This window comes from Brachionichthys hirsutus, chromosome 4 (assembly GCF_040956055.1).
Source record: "Brachionichthys hirsutus isolate HB-005 chromosome 4, CSIRO-AGI_Bhir_v1, whole genome shotgun sequence".
Classification (NCBI taxonomy): domain Eukaryota; kingdom Metazoa; phylum Chordata; class Actinopteri; order Lophiiformes; family Brachionichthyidae; genus Brachionichthys; species Brachionichthys hirsutus.
This window is the reverse complement of record NC_090900.1, coordinates 9,409,925-9,427,418: the sequence shown is the minus strand read 5'-3', so window position 1 is coordinate 9,427,418 and position 17,494 is coordinate 9,409,925. Positions and strand designations below refer to the sequence as shown.

General features: G+C 40.6%; 1 protein-coding gene across 1 annotated transcript in view; it reads left to right on the top strand.

The window, feature by feature from the left end:
• Positions 1-17,494, top strand: part of col27a1b (collagen, type XXVII, alpha 1b) — a 48,660-nt gene that overhangs the window by 30,689 nt on the left and 477 nt on the right. The window contains exons 23-58 of the mRNA XM_068760868.1: positions 129-182; positions 385-429; positions 598-651; positions 1,369-1,422; positions 4,006-4,059; positions 4,477-4,521; positions 5,342-5,386; positions 5,530-5,583; positions 6,115-6,168; positions 6,257-6,310; positions 6,565-6,618; positions 6,771-6,824; positions 9,833-9,940; positions 10,037-10,090; positions 10,344-10,451; positions 10,522-10,575; positions 10,785-10,838; positions 11,647-11,703; positions 11,794-11,847; positions 11,955-12,008; positions 12,104-12,157; positions 12,288-12,341; positions 12,446-12,553; positions 12,632-12,739; positions 13,323-13,430; positions 13,543-13,596; positions 14,872-14,934; positions 15,092-15,145; positions 15,245-15,280; positions 15,733-15,750; positions 15,846-15,881; positions 16,091-16,117; positions 16,224-16,288; positions 16,461-16,627; positions 16,715-16,824; positions 17,234-17,452. Of these exons, the coding sequence (XP_068616969.1) occupies positions 129-182; positions 385-429; positions 598-651; positions 1,369-1,422; positions 4,006-4,059; positions 4,477-4,521; positions 5,342-5,386; positions 5,530-5,583; positions 6,115-6,168; positions 6,257-6,310; positions 6,565-6,618; positions 6,771-6,824; positions 9,833-9,940; positions 10,037-10,090; positions 10,344-10,451; positions 10,522-10,575; positions 10,785-10,838; positions 11,647-11,703; positions 11,794-11,847; positions 11,955-12,008; positions 12,104-12,157; positions 12,288-12,341; positions 12,446-12,553; positions 12,632-12,739; positions 13,323-13,430; positions 13,543-13,596; positions 14,872-14,934; positions 15,092-15,145; positions 15,245-15,280; positions 15,733-15,750; positions 15,846-15,881; positions 16,091-16,117; positions 16,224-16,288; positions 16,461-16,627; positions 16,715-16,824; positions 17,234-17,452 (2,445 nt within the window). The remainder of the gene's footprint in view (positions 1-128; positions 183-384; positions 430-597; positions 652-1,368; positions 1,423-4,005; positions 4,060-4,476; positions 4,522-5,341; positions 5,387-5,529; positions 5,584-6,114; positions 6,169-6,256; positions 6,311-6,564; positions 6,619-6,770; positions 6,825-9,832; positions 9,941-10,036; positions 10,091-10,343; positions 10,452-10,521; positions 10,576-10,784; positions 10,839-11,646; positions 11,704-11,793; positions 11,848-11,954; positions 12,009-12,103; positions 12,158-12,287; positions 12,342-12,445; positions 12,554-12,631; positions 12,740-13,322; positions 13,431-13,542; positions 13,597-14,871; positions 14,935-15,091; positions 15,146-15,244; positions 15,281-15,732; positions 15,751-15,845; positions 15,882-16,090; positions 16,118-16,223; positions 16,289-16,460; positions 16,628-16,714; positions 16,825-17,233; positions 17,453-17,494) is intronic.

Sequence of the window (17,494 nt, the reverse complement as noted above, 5' to 3'; positions counted from 1 at the left end):
TTTGTTTATGGCATCATTTTTTGTGTCACATCCTCTCGAAGGAGAGCAGCTTCATGCACTACCTTGTTTCTTATTTGTTGTGTGGAGCTGCAGTGGCTTTCTCTGTGTCATTTTTGGGTTCTGTTCAGGGCAGGCCTGGAAGGCAGGGATTCCCTGGACTGACGGGCCCGGATGGACTCAAGGTCTGTCATCCTTTCATGAACGTTCCCTTCCCAGCTTTATTTTATGACGATTTATCATCTGAATATGTGTAAATTAGATGTTAATTTTAGTTACCCCAAGGGAACGGTTCTGTAAGCACATTTTAACTGATTTGGACAAAAAAATTAAATAATTAAAGGCATGAATATGTCCCTGACATGCTAATTATCTGCATTGCTGTAGGGTGAGACGGGGACAACTGGTGAGGTTGGAAAGCTTGGCGAGAGGGTAAAGGCTTTTCTCCCCCCTCAGCTAATTTCTGTTTAATGATTGCTGTGTGCCTCTTTGTTTAGTCAGAGTAACAAAAGCTCTGCAGCCTGCAGTTATGAGAAAACTAAATTCAGTAGAACTAGAGAAATAAGGGACAATTAAGACAACATGTTTTCTCTCCTTCAGGGACTGCCTGGCTTTTTTGGGCTTGTCGGAGAGACGGGCATCACCGGAGAAAAGGTTAGGTTGGATCACAATTAATAGCTGTCAGTTTTAATTAGTTAAATTCCCTTCTGTTGATGGGTTAGCATCAACAGAAAAAAAGCATCAATTTCAGCAAAAGTTGTTAGTTGTTTAATTGTTTTCCGTAATTTATCAAAGCTGGTACCAGCTTCTCCAGTGAGCTGATTTGCTGCTTTTCTCTGCATTCCCGTTTTCATTTTCATTTGAACCTAAATTTATTTCATCTGCTGGTCAGACAAAAACAGCAAGTGGAAACTCAATAGGGGTTTGTGAAATTGTGATTTGTTTAGTTCTATTTTCTGATATCGTCAGGTACAATCACCTTTTCCATACTTGACAGAAGCTCTCTTCCCAAAATGTGACAGACTGTGTTTAGAAAGATGCAAATATTTCAGTGATTGGTGCGACGAGACCAGAGAAAGGAGGCGTAAATCTGTGGCGTTGACGTTGAAAATATAAAAAGATAAAACCGTGTGGTACCAGATTGCTAAATGTTCCAGCTAGTGACATAGTGGGAGATAAGCAGCGGTGGGTTTCAGCGTACGTGATTTCAAACAGGCACGCATATACACAAAAATGCATGTTAATGTTACACTTAAATGGTACACGAGATTTTTTCTGAAATGTTGTCGAATGGTTGATTTGCAACAAAATCATAATGGATTGCTGTCCTCCTACTGGTGATCATCTGACAGTGACTTTGTGATTCCTCAGGGGGATCGAGGGCAAACAGGCTACCCTGGGCCACCCGGTGAACTGGGGCCGATGGTAAGGAGTAAGTTTGGACCCTGTTTCTTATATCAGGGGGATCGCACTGACATATAAGGGATAGGGGTGGGGACACTAATGTAATTACTGAAGCAATAGTCATCTAACTGGCATGTAAAATAAAGCCATTCAGTTTTGTCTCACAGAATTATCTTTAGAGACCTTTAATCACAGAGATGTAAAGGAACTAAAACTGTATCCATCAGGGTCACACTGGTTTGCCTGGAGAGACGGGCGCATTTGGACTGCAAGGAATCCCAGTAAGTTTACTGTATAACTGCCCTATATAACCCAATATCACTATGTTTTATACACAATTACATTATAAAACATCTGTGTTTAGTAATTTGAAGACATTTACCACAATAATATATGAAACAAACAAACATTTTCAAATTTCAAAAGGATGTGCACCACAAAATATCTGCCAACCTCTTTATCTGGATCTGATCCAAAATTCAGTGGTTCCATTTTTTGGTACATTCACCCCCCCCCTCATGGCAATCCATCAAGGTTTATGTGTAATTGATTTAAAATCCACTCCAAAATTTGATGATTTCCTTCATAACAGTTTACTGGGAATCTGTCAAATCGTTTATTTGTATTCCACTCCACAATGGAATGGGTTCTTCCTTTCTGTACGCCAAACCAATTGAACAATTTTCATGGAAATCTCTTAGTTGTGTAACACTGCTGACAGACAGACAGGCTAACGCTGGCTAAAGCATTATATCCTTAGCGACGGTAATGAAGTGCCAAGTCGTGCTAGGATACGTTTACGATGTGTCGACACATTTTCTGTGTAACAGAATTCAACGTGTTCCTTGGTTTCCTTGATTTGTTGCTTCGGTTCAACTTGAACTAACGTTTCACACACATTCAGGGTCCTCCTGGTTCACATGGGTTCATTGGCATCACCGGTCCCAAAGGCAGGCGGGTGAGTGATTACAGTCTGAGACTATCACCTATAATGATATCAGGTAGTGATTACTCACTATATGCAGCAAAACAATGTAAGACAACCAGACAGTAAAGCATTTCTAAAGACTAGTCAGTTCCAGACTCTAACAGAGCTTTAACCAACAAAAGAGCTGCTTAGGAGATTGTGTGTTTTGTATCCTTGGAAGCAGCAACAGCCACAATAATGTATTTAGTTACATGGTGGAAGGATGGTGTAACGTTACATTAGTTAGCATGCTTGATGGTTATTTTCTCTCAGCACTACCAGATGGGAAAAATCTAAGTATCATAGTTGAGCATTTAAATGACGACATCGATTGCTTTAAGAAAACTAACACTTCCCCATTGAATAGAAAGTGGTACAGTTTGTCCCATAAATCCATCAGTCTGATCATGTTATGATCGTCCAGTTATACATTTGCATGCTTGAATGTGAGCGGAACATGGAAACTGTACCATGAAATCTGAACAACCGCTTTTCCATAATTTAGTTTCTGCTTTTAGAAAATAGCCCCTTGGTTACACAACAGGATCATTGAACTGGAATGAATAATTCATCTGACATGAATAAGTGTTATACTTAGGGCATTTTATTCTCTGGACTGGTTCTACAAGCTCCATGGATGTCACAAGCAGTCCAAAAATATCATGTTGGTTAATTATTAAAATAGCTGGAAATTACACCAGGGCTTTGGAATGTATAATTCAAACCAGCATAATTAGAGAAAATTCTCCTTAATACACCATCTGAAGTCACGTTAAAACGTGAAACCTGTCATGTAAAAACTTTAAACTTTTCACGTTATAACGTAATAGTGGTCTCTTTCTCTCTCTTTATTTTTGGTGTGGCAGCAATACGCTGCCGTATAATCCCTTAACTTAACTTAACTTTTTTCTGAATCATTTTTGTCTTGGTTCTTTTAATATGGGGATGTAGAACATATGTCAGATTTTATTTTGTAATTATTACTGAATTTGATTTTGATCTGATTGGATTTAATATGTCTGTTAAAGTTTTTTATGAGCTCTTGTTGTGGCTTGGTCTGAAAACTATTTCATGATTGCTTGAATTTAATGACTGTTGTGAGTGCAGTATGCATTGCCAAAGTGCGAGATCATTTAAAACAAATGACACTATCTTAAAATAGTTCTACAAAAAAAACCCAACATGTATTCTTCTCTGGCTCCATTACGAGCACTTTCATGTTTAATGACAGTGAATAGCTGGGTTCAGTTAATGTCAAGGATGAATGAGCTGCAGGATTCATGACCTTTTCCCGAGGCTTGTTAACAATGACTCCAGTGTGCTGATGGTACCACTGAGTGTGATCATGGAAAGATGGGGTACCAGTCTACACACTATGGAGTGGACATGCTCTGGGGCTAAATGATACATAGCAACTATTTACAAAATCACCACAATCTTCCATGGTGTCTCTCCAGAGTACGCTGAGCCCCGATGCACATTAAAACTGAGAGAGCTTCCTCCCAGCTCCGTGAAACGGGGATGGCAAAAATCAGAACTCTGTGCCTTAATCAACCGATACAACGCTTGCCTTGGGTCTGTTAAAGGCAAATTCTGTGAAGCTTCTCATCAGTAACAATTTTGATTTCCTTGTGTAGGGTCAGCGGGGTCCTGATGGTCCAGTAGGGGACCAAGGGTCTCCCGGAGTAAAGGTGAGCGCATGGTCCCGAATTCAAAGTCGGTTGTAGCACAATATGTAGCGCTGTCGCTACGTCCTGGGACTTTTCTATGTGAAATTTTTGATGTTCTCTCCAGGTTCTCCAGCTTTCTCCCTTACAAAAACATGTAATATTGGTGAATTGTTGAGTCTGAATTGCCCGAAGGCATGAGTGTGTGTGTGTGTGTGTGTGTGTGTGTGTGTGTGTGTGTGTGTGTAGGTGGGTGTCTGTGTGTGCGTGTGTGTATGTGACTGTGTTTTTGTCTTTCTTGTGGCCCTATGATAAACTGGCTTGTTCAGGGCACACACCAACTCCTTCCCTACTTCCATTGCCGATAGGATATGCCCCCCCCCCATCATCGTAGAGGCAGTAACACAGCTCTGTTAACTGAGTTCAGTGTTGTCTTTGCAGGGCCCTGATGGTCCTCCAGGAAAATTAGGCCTCATCGGGGATACGGTAAGGAAAGTTTGACTTATTTACTTTCCTGCCATTGGAGTACGAGAATAAGTATTTAGAAATAGTACTTTTAAAAAAGTGTAAAAGTATAGTTAGCGAAATGTACTGAAAGAATCCACAGTCAAGAACCTATTGACTGTTCAAGAAACAAGTTGAATTCTCTTATTGTTCTTGCTAGTTGTGATTGTGTTGATTTTACCTACTCCACACACACACACATATCTGGTGTAAGATCGTTATATGTTTGACAAGATAAATCCAATCATACAAATATAACCATTAAGCAGATGTAGTAGTATTCAATACTACAACGTTCATTGAACTGCAGTTGGGTTACACAAAATTAAGCCCTCAAGTAAAGATTGTTAGAAATCACACAAATACAATAAATATGTTTAGTTTCTTTCTACATCAGTGGATTCAGGCCAAACATTTATTAACATCCACTCTCTGCAGAATTCTCAAAAGTGATTGGCTGCCTTTTTTCTTCAATTTTAAATTCAGCGTTTTGGATGGAGTGTTGGTGGGACAAAAAGAAAACAATTTGAAGATAGATAAATACAGACAGACAAATCATTGTGTTCTCACAGCAGGTTCAAATGATCATCACCTGCCAACCTATATTCATCAGTGCACGCTTTTGTTGTTTGTATGTCAAACCTTTAGGAGACTGCAATAGCACAGCATAGCAAACTGAAAACTAGTCATAAATTTAACATGATTTAACAGTGAATCAAACCATTTACAAAAATCCCTACTTTAAGTACTTGACTGTTTTTGGAGATCTGGTTTTGTTTTTATGTGTGCTATATTTCTGCAGGGGAAGCTTGGTGAACCTGGTGAAGCTGGCTCCAAGGGATTTCCAGTAAGTGATTGGGGCTAACAGAGCTCTCCTTTAGGTCAGTCTTAATTTTGGGGGAGCAGTGGTCAGTTAGAGGTTACTGTAGTGGATGTTGAATGGATTCCATCGGTCAGAGCTTCTCTAACCCCCCCCCCCCCCCCCCCCAGGGCGTTCGTGGACCCACGGGACCTCCAGGAGCCAAAGGAATTGCAGGAGAGCCAGTGAGTTTATTGTTTGCCTGGATGAATGCACCATATTCTGGATCCATGCTTCAACTTAAACCAACCAGTGGAGGAAATCCTTAGAGAGGAAATGGACTTTAACGACCCCTGGCTGGTTATAACCATCTCCTCCTGTGTATAAGTGCACATATACTTTTTTTCCTTCTTGCAACCCATATTCTCATCACCAAGCCCTGAACAACCTAATCCTCTTTCTCTCAAGTCTCACAGACATAAGCTGAGAAGTAGTGAGTCTAATGCAATTTGATTTACACCATGCCCTTCCTGGAGAAGCAGCTTTATTGTAGCCTGGATGTGTCTTTATAGCAGCAGGCCTGTGTCCATCACTTGCAGAAGCGTTGGCTCAGTGCTTTGAGGGCTCTAAGCACCGGAGATTAATTTATCTCCACAAAGTCACACTTTCTGCCTGGTTCCTATTTCTTTTCACATTTTTCCTCCTGCAAAGTCACTTTCAGGTGTTTGTCTAAGATTAGAAAGTACTCAAGCCTTTTATGAATGCCTTTTCCCCAGGGACCAGTAGGGCCACCAGGAACAATTGGGCCACTGGGGGAGATGGGGCCAGCGGTGAGTTTGATCACTCATGCAGTGTGAGAACCCAGACTGACTTTTACATTAGCACTGAACACTAAAGACTGTGATTATGATTTGACAGGGACTGCCAGGCAAGGCTGCAGAGAGAGGACCTCCTGGTGAGCCTGGAGAAAAGGTGAAAATATTGAGTTACCTACTTGACTGATGGATATCGCATTACTATTTGATGTTGTGAAACATTATTTTTAACAGCACTATACTCATCAAATGTCAAAGTAACAAACATTTATTTAATGCAGAAAATATATAACTACGGCAGATTATTCTTTTTATCATTGAGTAATCAACTGTCAGTAAAACATCCACAGAGAAGGCAAAGGCATTCAACACATGAATGATGACTTACCATCATACCTGATCTGCTAACAGGGCACAATCGGTCTACCAGGCAACAATGGGGAGGACGGTTTAATTGGGCTGAGAGTGAGTCTCATGTTTTCTTTCTGCAAATATTTAGCTATTTAAAGTGGACTTGGATGTATCTTGTGTCCCTGATTAATCAGCCACCTGTGAATAGTCTCTCACTGTAACACCAAATATATGACAATCACGTTGTTCTCTGATCTGCCAATCAGGGTGAGCTGGGCACTGAAGGAGAGGCGGGATCGAGCGGACCCGATGGAGCGAAGGTCAGTTCAAGAATAAAACATGTTGCCACTTAGAATTTGATTTCTTCATCCCAATGAAAACAAAGTGCTCTTTACTGTTTAGGCAAACAGTAAGTGGAAAAGTGTTTCTTCAAGACTTTTGTAAGTAATCAAATTGGTGCCATAAACGTCAACAGGGATTCAGTCTGTCCTGCAGCTTTACGTCTGCGAGCCAGAATTGTTCTATTTATACAGCTTCTGGTAATTGAAACAGTTCAAGTATCATTTGTGAGACATTGGCCTGTGCACAGCTGGATATGCATTGTGTTGACCATCAATGAAAACAGATAACAAGCTATTTTAAGTGCTCATTCATTTGGCAAGCAACTGAAAAAAAGTAAAGTAAAGAAAGCCTGTCGATGCAGCAGAGCCAAACTGGGGGAAGTATGGATGCACAAAGCCATTTGATTTAAAGGAAGTGGCATACGAGAGTAAAGGAGTCACACTGAGTGTGTGTTCGGCTCTGTGCTGGGCAAGATCTTTACCGTTAGGAGACTAAACTACTTTGAGGGGATCTTGGCTGCAGATCAGCTACTGAATGGAAAATGACAGCTCACCAGGGATTTGCAGCTTGAGCTATTATGGAAAAAGGAAATGAGAATCAGTAGTGAATTGTCATGCTTCATTGCCATGTTATATAGTGGAATTATATAAAATTGAAATTCAGCAAATAAAAGGATTCCAACAATGGCCTTGCTTCAGAAGTCTGATGCAGAATAAATATCTCTTTATTGTTTCCAGGAGTATGAGCAGCAAATTACCGGTAGTCTGTATTACTGTTCATCTGTTGTATCAGCCACTTCAGAGCGGAGCCATGTTTGTGAACCTCCATTAGGCTGTGTCAGGAAGACAAGATTAAGAATCCAATTAAAAAAAAAAAGAAGATGGTGGAAACAGTTTTTGGATACAGAGCTTGGACATAGAAGGTACTGAAGAGAATCGGTCTGAACTACGGCTTTGTGACTGCTGTAAGAGGGACCTTAATGGTGGAGAAGAGTTGAATTAGTGTTTAAATAATTATACAAATGCTCATTCAATTTGTGTGATTGAAAATGTCAGCTGCGTGTATTTGGCAGATTATTACATTGAGTTTTGCTATAGGTCAGTGGAAGTTTAATTAATTGCAGTAGATGGTTGAATATTTTTCCCAAACATGCTCATGCTTTTAAAATGCGCTGATACTGGTAAGTGCTCAACATGGACCTCATGCTGTTCACTAGAATATTCAGTAGCCGGGAGATCTCATTAGTTTTCATCCCGTCTCCCCAGCCGGAGTTCCTGTGAGGAGTTCTCAGTCCCATTCCTTCCGCTGTATCCATGTTGTAACTGGAAGGACTTGATTCTTGGCCCATTTAGTTTTATTATTTCCATATTTCATCTTGCACAGACTGCTAGCCCTTGTGTTTTCATGTCTTTGCCTTTGTTACAGACAGCTCCAGTTACTGGACACATTTCCTTTAAACAAGGCAGTTGAACATGTTTGCTGTCTAGAGAAATAACAGTGTATTGGTCACCTGTCCTCACGTCTGTGTGGGGTGGAGATACATGATGAAGTTGAACATTTTACAACACGCGTATTCATGTTTCTTCTCAAAATACACTAAAATATATATATCGACTTTTGGTGGGAGTGAATAATATTTATGGAGGCTCCAGGTGCCAATGTTAATAACATCAATAACATGATAAGTTATATGTGATAAATAGACTAGAAATAGAATAGAATGGAAAGCCTTTATTGTAATTGCATAGTGAGTACACAATGAGATTTGGTGCTTAGATACAATATAAAATAGTAGCAGTGAAAAACAACATTATAAAATTAATAAACCGTATTTACAAAATTAATTTCCAGTTATTTTACAGTGAGTATTGCACATTTGGTCAGGGGGTTATTACCCTTTATTTATTGCACATGTTGATTTATAAATTGCACATGATGATTAGTGACTTTGTTTAGAGCACATGGTGGCTGGTGTTCTGGGGGAAAACTGTCCCTGAGTCTATTTGTCCTGGTTCTGTGTGACCTGTTTTAGTAATATTTAGTATGTGCACCTTATCTGTCTTACCGTGGGAGAGCGGGAAATGTCCTCTCGATTCCTTGTATGTCTTGACATGTGAAGGAATTGACAATAAAGCTACTTTGACTTTGTAGCGCCGGCCTGAGGGCAACAGGTTGAATATATTGTGACCAGGGTGGGAAGAGTCTCTGACAATGTTTGTAGCCCCGCTGAGGTAGCGAGAGCTGGCTTTATGGTCCAAGGAGGGCAGAGGGCAACCGGTGATCCTTTGAGCTGCAGGGTTCTCCTCTCTGCTGCTGCGCGCCCAGCGTACCACACTGTGATGCAGTACGCCAGGATGCTCTCCACGGTGGCTCTGTTGAAGGCCACCAGCAGGGTGTGTCTTTCATACTCTGATCTGAGAGATTAAACAATCTTTTTGAAGGGGACAGTATTAAGTCACAATATGCTGTGACACCACCACCAATATGTAGTTCAGATAATGTAGCTTTACGGTCATTTGACATGCATTTTATTAATTTGTGAAATGTAAGAAGTGAGGCCCAAAATCCAAATTTTAAAAATGCAGAATTATGCTGTGGCTTTGCTTTTTAGCTTCCAATTTTGAATGCTGCCTGAATGAAACTTCTGCTTTGGTAAACTAACTGTGGGAAAACAAAGTTGTCACACTGCTTTCTGCAGGCATTTCAATGTGCAGTTCGGCAGGCCAGTTGGAAATATGGACTATCATTGATAGCATGAGAAACCTTGCATTAATATATTTGATTTAGTGAAGAGATATTGTGTATTAATTTTCAACTTGGGGAAGCTAGCATTTTATTGCAAGTCAATCACTTTTGCAGCCTAGATATTTGCTTCACGTGTATTCCAACGCGGGTTTGCCTGTCGTTACTCTGAAATAGTCCAGTGTATTGTGCTAGAGTTGAATGATCACCTTTTTAATAATTCAACTCAAATGATTGTTCCTAGGGTGAAAAGGGGGATGCTGGTCCAGAGGGCCATAAAGGAGATGGTGGTGAAACTGGTCTTAAAGGAATGGAAGGACCTCCTGCTCCCCCTGGGCTGGTGGGCGTGAGGGTGAGTCTCAGGGGCCGGCTCCGAATCTGAATGAATGCCCAGGAGAAGGCAGGTCTTTTTGTCCTCCTACGAAAGTGTTTGATTTTGTCTTGCCAGGGTCAGGAGGGTAAACCTGGTGAAATTGGCGAACGAGGAAAGCAAGGACAAAAGGTCTGTCTGATAACTTGCTTGGTGACAAAGTACACCTTTCCTTCATGGTTGTCTGTTAGTTTGCCGTCTTGTACAACAGCTTGAATAGCCCTCTGCTACCTTGGTAAACAGTATGACCAGTAAGCCCCATGAGCATGACATGAATACCTTATCAAATAGACTTCAAAATGTAAAAGTAGGAGTCATCTAGTAAAGCTGCTCGGTGCCGTTTGGAGACTCACTGCATAGCTGTTCTCTCATGGCCTCTCTCCAGGGGAGGAAGGGTCATCGAGGTCTCCAGGGGGAAACTGGAACGATGGGAGAGCAGGGAGAGGACGGATTTGTCGGACAGAAGGGAGCAAGGGGGCCGGTTGGACCATTGGTAACGCATCCAGAGATGGTTTGAAGCTCCGTAGTTGCTGAACGTGGGCTAATAATGCACATTTCTCTAGGGTACTCCAGGGAGAATGGGCCAACAAGGAGATCCAGGTATATCAGGTTATGAGGTAAGAACACTAACACCTGGTTTTGTTCTCCAGTGAGCCAATGATTTATCTTTGATTTGATTTTTAATTCATCATAGATATTCCCTCTTTTTTTAATTTATTCAGTTATCTGCATTTTTAACACACTATCATCCAGTAAATAGAAGCGAAGGTATGGAGGATACAATCACGAAACGAGCCTCATAATAATAATCTATTTCTTGTTACAGGGTCACATGGGACCGCAGGGCCCCATTGGACCACCGGGACCGAAAGGTGAAAAGGTAAATCCTGTGCTTAATTACTGTCTCTAGTCACTGTCTGCATTTTGACTCTGTCTAATGAGCTCTGGGGCCCCGTAATAGTTCCATTATTCAACAATATAAAACTGTCATGCAGCTGATTGTCTTTGAGTGCCTGCTCTGTCTTTTCTTTTCTTGTTGTAGTATTCCCACAGCCATCCCTAATTTTATCAATGATATGAACTAGGACTCATCCAATTAACTCCTTGCCGTCAAATGTTCATAATTAGCCAAACACCTTGCCATGATTCTGGGAGCACAGACACCTTGATTTTGTGTTTATTGTGTGCCAACAATAGAACGCACTGCAGCAGAGTATAGTCAGAAGCTAATTTACATTCTTCCTAATCCACTGGTGGGAGCCATATGGATGGGGACATTCATTTTTTTTCTTTGCCGGTAGTTGCTCACAAATAATTACACTTGTTCTCTAATTAAATCAGCATCATGTTATTACACGGGCTATTGCAAAATGTAGGAATTTTACGATAGCATAATATGTCATGATTTCATCCATATCAACTGAATTTTAACTCATCTTATAGAGCTCAATATTTTTGCTCCTACATTTACATGCATGTCGTGCGCTGCACGTCTTCATTTCACTTGTCACATGCACAGCACATGAGTGTCATGACTATTAAAATGAAACACGCAGCCCTAGTTATTGTTTAATGAAACCCTTTAGGGATATTTGCATGAAATGAAAATTCCATCGTCATAATGTACGCTTTCAAACACGACATGCAACATGTTTTCTGTATATTCTGTCTGTCCATTGCTTGTTTAGGGTGAACAGGGAGAAGATGGCAGGATGGAAGGTCCTACAGGGCCCAGAGGTGACAGAGTGAGTTCTTCACATGCATCACTTTTTCATGTGTTGTTTGTTAGTGGCGATCTTCATTGTTAAATTAATTTTGTTTTTTCATATGAACAGGGTCCTCTTGGAGAACAAGGAGGGAGAGGAGAATCAGGTGACTCTGGACAAATTGTAAGTTAAATAAACAAGTCATTTCATTGGATGTTGTCTTCCGAATCCTGTCAGTTAGGTTTGAGTGACGTTCTGTGTATTGAAATGCATAAAATGATGTTTTCAAGGGTCTAATAGGTGTTGAAGGAAAGAGAGGGGCTGCTGGTGGCCCAGGGGTTCCAGTAAGTGTCTAATTGACCTCTCTTGTAGTATAAAACTTAAACACGCCAATACATGTTTTTTTTTAATCCTAATTAAAAAGTAATGATCTTTATAGGGACTTCCTGGGCCAAATGGACAACCAGGGCTGAAAGGATTCAAAGGTGATCAAGTAAGGACATAAATAATAATGCTTTTTTTCCAAGAGAAAACTCAATGGATTCATGCATGTCAATAATTGTTCATATTATGCAACAATCCAGAACTGAGGAACACAAAGTGTTATTTTTTTCCCCCTCCAGGGTCAGAAAGGAAGATCAGGGGCAAGAGGCGAGTCTGGGGCCAGAGGGCCATCAGTAAGCTGATTCATTTCTTGTCTTTGATCATTGCATTCAAACAACTTGTCGCTGTTTAAAACCTATGCAAGCTCTGAAATGAACATTTCTGATTCTTTTCCAAGGGCCCACAGGGCTCTCTTGGTCAGAGAGGAGTAGTGGGCAGGGAGGGACTTGAGGGTCCATTTGGTAAAGATGGAGTACCTGGTAAAGATGGACCTAAAGGACTCAAGGTGAGGCTATTGAGTGTTGGATCTTCTCAACAAATCAAATCAGCTCTGACTATCATTCAGCAACCATTTCTGTTTGAGGGGGAGCAAGGAGAAGATGGACCTGTAGCCTCACCCGGCAAGCATGGGCACCCTGGTCAAACTGGTGTGAGAGGGCTTCCAGGAAGTCAAGGCTCCACTGGCCCAAAGGTGAGAACAATGGATACAATATATTTAATTCTATTTAAACTTTTGATCTTTGCAAAATAACTTATTATATTACGTTAGTACTAAGACTTTTTCTTGGTTTCCATGCTTGGCACTGCCTTTAAAGTGAAGCTTTTAGAGCTCAAAGGTCAATATATTCTCAATATTTATTTATATTTAATATTTATATATTTATTATATTTGATATAAGAGAGACTTTGCTTGTTGGACCTGTGGTGTTCAGCTCCTCTCATTTTACTGCCAGTGGTTAAAGCATTAAGTCGGATCCTGATTGTAATACATTATTGACTAACATTATATGACTTTGGATAATTTGATATGCGGTTTACTGCAGTTGGCTTCATGCATCGTGTTATAATGAAACTGTCAACGCTGATTTTCCGTGGCACCATAATGATGTAGCAAGCAATTAGCTGTGTTCATTGGTGGGAAGCCAGTGAGGGATAATGAGCTTGTGTCTTCACTAGCTGCTTTTACGCGCTTGTCTCGGTGTCTGTACAGAGGTTAAATGATAGGAAGCAAGGAGGATGTGCATGTGTTTACATGTGTTTTGCATGTTCTACAGGGTGAGAGGGGTCTTACGGGCCAAGATGGTGCATCTGGAAAAAGAGGCTTCATAGGCGGGATGGGATCACCAGGAAAACAAGGAGAACTTGGCTCTACGGGGCAACCAGTGAGCATTGATTTAACAACTAACTTAACATAAAAATCCCTTCCATGACAGCTTATTTACATGGTTGGTGAATCAAAACAAACATTTTATTCATTCTGTGTCTGTCTGTTAGGGGGACATGGGTGACCAAGGATTTGCAGGGTTTTTTGGTCTCTTTGGACCAAAGGTATGTTCTTTAGAATAATAATTATGACTTCAGGTCAGTCAACTGAATCCGAAGTTCTTTTCACTTCTAACGGATTCATGATAAGGCTCTGAGACAGTAAAATTAATTTATTTACATTACACTTGTGAAGTTTAAGCCTTTAAAATTCTCTAGCGGTACATTGCATAATGTTGTCTTTAGTAAGAATTCTTTTGAAAGCTTTTAGATGTAGCCGTAACATGGAGTACCGGTACATCTGCTACAACACTACTCAACAGCAGTACTTTTTTCTCAAATCACTGCTGCACTCTACATTATTCCCAGCTTCAGAAACAGAACAGGCTCTAATTGAGTCACACACTTTAATTGAAACGCCTGAGTGATGCTGTATATTTTCCTTCTCTAGGAGTGTGAAGCAAATGAACTTTGTGTTCGTATTCAGTGTTGTCTGAAATACAAAGTGAGTAAAGATGAGAAGAGTGAATTCATCAGATAAGAGTGCAGAACTCAAGGCTCTGAAACAAAGTAGTTCAACATGTCCTGGCAGGAAGTAATTCTGGATATGTTTATGTACAATAACTACCTCATTATGGACTTTATCTAATTAAGAAGAACAATAAAATAGAATAAAAGACGAGATTTGGTTCTTTTGGAAAGTTTCTTAGAAAACAGGCACAATTCCTCTAGATTATTATCGTAATCAAAAGCATAATGTTGTTTTGTTCTGGTATTATTTTGATACATTTCACAGAAGCATTGCTGTAAATGATTTTTGTTAGAACAGGTCAGACATAGTAGCACATACATTGTTTAATTTCAATTTGTTTGTGCTGCGTTGCCAATAAATTAGTGTAGTGTGGCAGGATTACAGCACAAAAAAAGACATTTATGACATCAGTCACAGGGGACATTTTGATAATGTTTTTTTTGTATAAATGGGGACCCTGGGTGGAAGTGAGTTTGTTTTTTTGTCTTTTATGTGAAGACTGTCTTGTTAAATCATCACACATCAAGCCAATTTACAGTCATGAAGAGTCCAGCATTGAAAATGTCATCAATTAATTTGGTTGTGGTTTACATTGAACCATGATGGTTTGAGGCTAACTTCTCGATGCTGTTTCATAATACTCCTTGCCGTTAATATATCTATAAGCATGTAGCTGTAGCTCTTACTCCTCCGCTAGCTGCTACTAATAAACACTCCCCCAGGAGTCCTTGTTTGCATAATACTAATTTAACATTTATTCTTCTGATACCTCCTCCGTAATTGTAATAACAAATATTTTGTCTTCTTAGGGACCGCCAGGAGACATTGGTCCAACAGGAATTCAGGGACCAAAAGGACCACATGGCTTAATGGTACCTTAAACCATAACAGTAGATTACAATATTTCACCTAATGCCATTGCCTAGACCTCCCAATCTGCATGTCCCACATAAGAAAGAAGCATCGTACGTGCCGATGCTTCATCGTGTAAATCCTGCTTCCTTTTGCTACCATGTGTCTGCTTTCCAGGGAATGGAGGGAACTCCAGGCCCTGTCGGCATCATTGGCCCCAGCGGCCATCCTGTATGTACCTCATAGCTCAGTCAAGCTTTATGCCACATCGCTCTGCTTTCTGGCATACCGGTAGATGGAGTGATCCTCTGTCTCCTCTCTCTCCATCAGGGACCCCAGGGAGACAAAGGAAGTCTGGGGGAGATGGTGCGTTGCACTGGTTTGATGAATCCCTTTCCATTTCTGCTGTGAGCACAGGATAGGATAGTATGGAGACAGCACACCACTCAGCTTTCTTTGCCCCGAGCAATTTGTAGTTCCTGTTGTACTCCGCTGATTGTTGTTATACTCGGTGTGACACTTAGCTACTGTGGAATACCTGTCAGGGTGATAAATGATCGCTTTCTAAGAGGTTTGCTAAATGCTCACATACAGGCACAACACACTCCTAATACGCGAGCATTCACATGTGGGTTTCTCTGAGCGGCAATAAGATTCACTTTTGAGTGTGGGCTTACACAGAATCAAGATAGCTATTCAAAGTATAATCAATAAAGACTATATTTGCTCGATAACACAAACACATTACATCATAGAATATCTCATTGACTTTTTGTGATATTGACCACATTAATTTCTTTATCTTTCCTCTCTAACAGGGGTTGCAAGGACCGAGGGTGAGTTTGATTATTTGTCCTTGCTTGGCCGGCTCATGACTCAAAGAGATGGGCTACATCTATAAATAAATAAATAAGAAGAAGCTTTATTTTAGGGCTCTCCCGGACCTCGTGGACCACCTGGACCACCAGTAAGTAATTTTTTTTCATGAATATTCATTTTTATATGTAGTTCAGTGTAATTTTAAGTGTCTGACGATGTAGATGTAGGATTGGGCGGATTACTGCCAGTGATAATTAAGATTTCTAGTACTGCTTCCTGATTGGCTGTAGCTATGAAATTATCAACAAGAAAAACAGATGAGTCACTATAACACAGCTCTCTCTCTTTGGTTTTCAGGGTCTTCCCACTTCTATCATCTCAAATGTACGTATATCTACTGTAATTTCATGATTTGGGGAATGCAAACATTGGGCTACAATGTGAAAAGTAAAAATGACTATGCTTGTGATCACCGTTTGTCTTTTCGCAGACAAATGAGGCTCTTGGTGCCACCTTGCAAGTCATCGCTGACTTTCGTGATTTGCCGAGGGCGGAGGTTTGTTTTTTATAAATTACGTTCACCGCAAGAAATCTTTGCTGATAGCTTGGGACATTATGGCTTACTGTATCTGAATGAGTCTGTGAGAATCTGATCTTAAAGTTAAAAAAAAACACACACACAACATAAATAATATGTGTTAAAATAATCATGCCAATATTTGTGCCCAATTTATCAGAGCATGGACCTGCCCATTTTAGACCAAGGCACAGAGATTTTCAAGTCCTTGCAGTATCTAAACACTTTGATCCAGAGTCTGAAGGACCCACTGGGAACCCGGGACAACCCTGCAAGAATCTGCAGAGACCTCTACGACTGTGAGCAGAGAAACGATGGTGAGGAGACATTCAAACTGCATGCATGTGCTCATTCTGTTCTTGTGAGTTAAGAGCTGTCGGTCTTCCGCTTTGACTCTTTGACAGGCATTTACTGGATTGACCCCAACCTGGGCTGCACTGCTGACATGATCGAGGTGATGTGCAACCTCACTGGTGGAGGACAGACTTGTCTCAAACCTATCACACCAGCCAAGGTTTGGATTACTTCTCTGTTTATTTATTGGCTTCATCTAGTCTAGACAAAGCACCTGGCGAATTATAAAAAAAAAAAAAAAAAACTCAAATACATAAACGTAGACGAGATCTGGCTGTGCAGATGGATATGAAGTTTATATCCATGATTGCTTATGTGCTTGTGGAAAATGTCCTCCCATCTTTGTGAAGTTGAGAAGGAGAGTTGGAGTTAATTAGAGTTAAATGTTGTGCAAATCATAAATTATGGTGCACAACTTTTTATTTTCTGGATTTTATTCTTGCAATGAATCTTAAGGATTCTTATTTAATTTTATTGGCAACATCAAAGGCATCATCCTCCAGAATCATAAAATCATAAGCAATCATTAAATCATAAAATAAAATCCACTTGAATCATCCTCTTTGCAGCTGGAGATCGGAGTGGGCCGTATCCAGATGAACTTCGTCCACCTTTTGAGCACCGAGGCTGTACAGCAGATCACAGTTCACTGCCTCAATATGCCTGTGTGGGCAGAAGGACCCTCACTACAGCCTTCACCCAGGGCCGTGAGCTTCAAGGCCTGGACAGGGGAGAGGATTCGGACAAGCGACCTCCTGCAGCCTTTCATACAAAGGGACGACTGCTGGGTATGCACATTACTTGTCTGGCATGAATACAAAGTAGATATT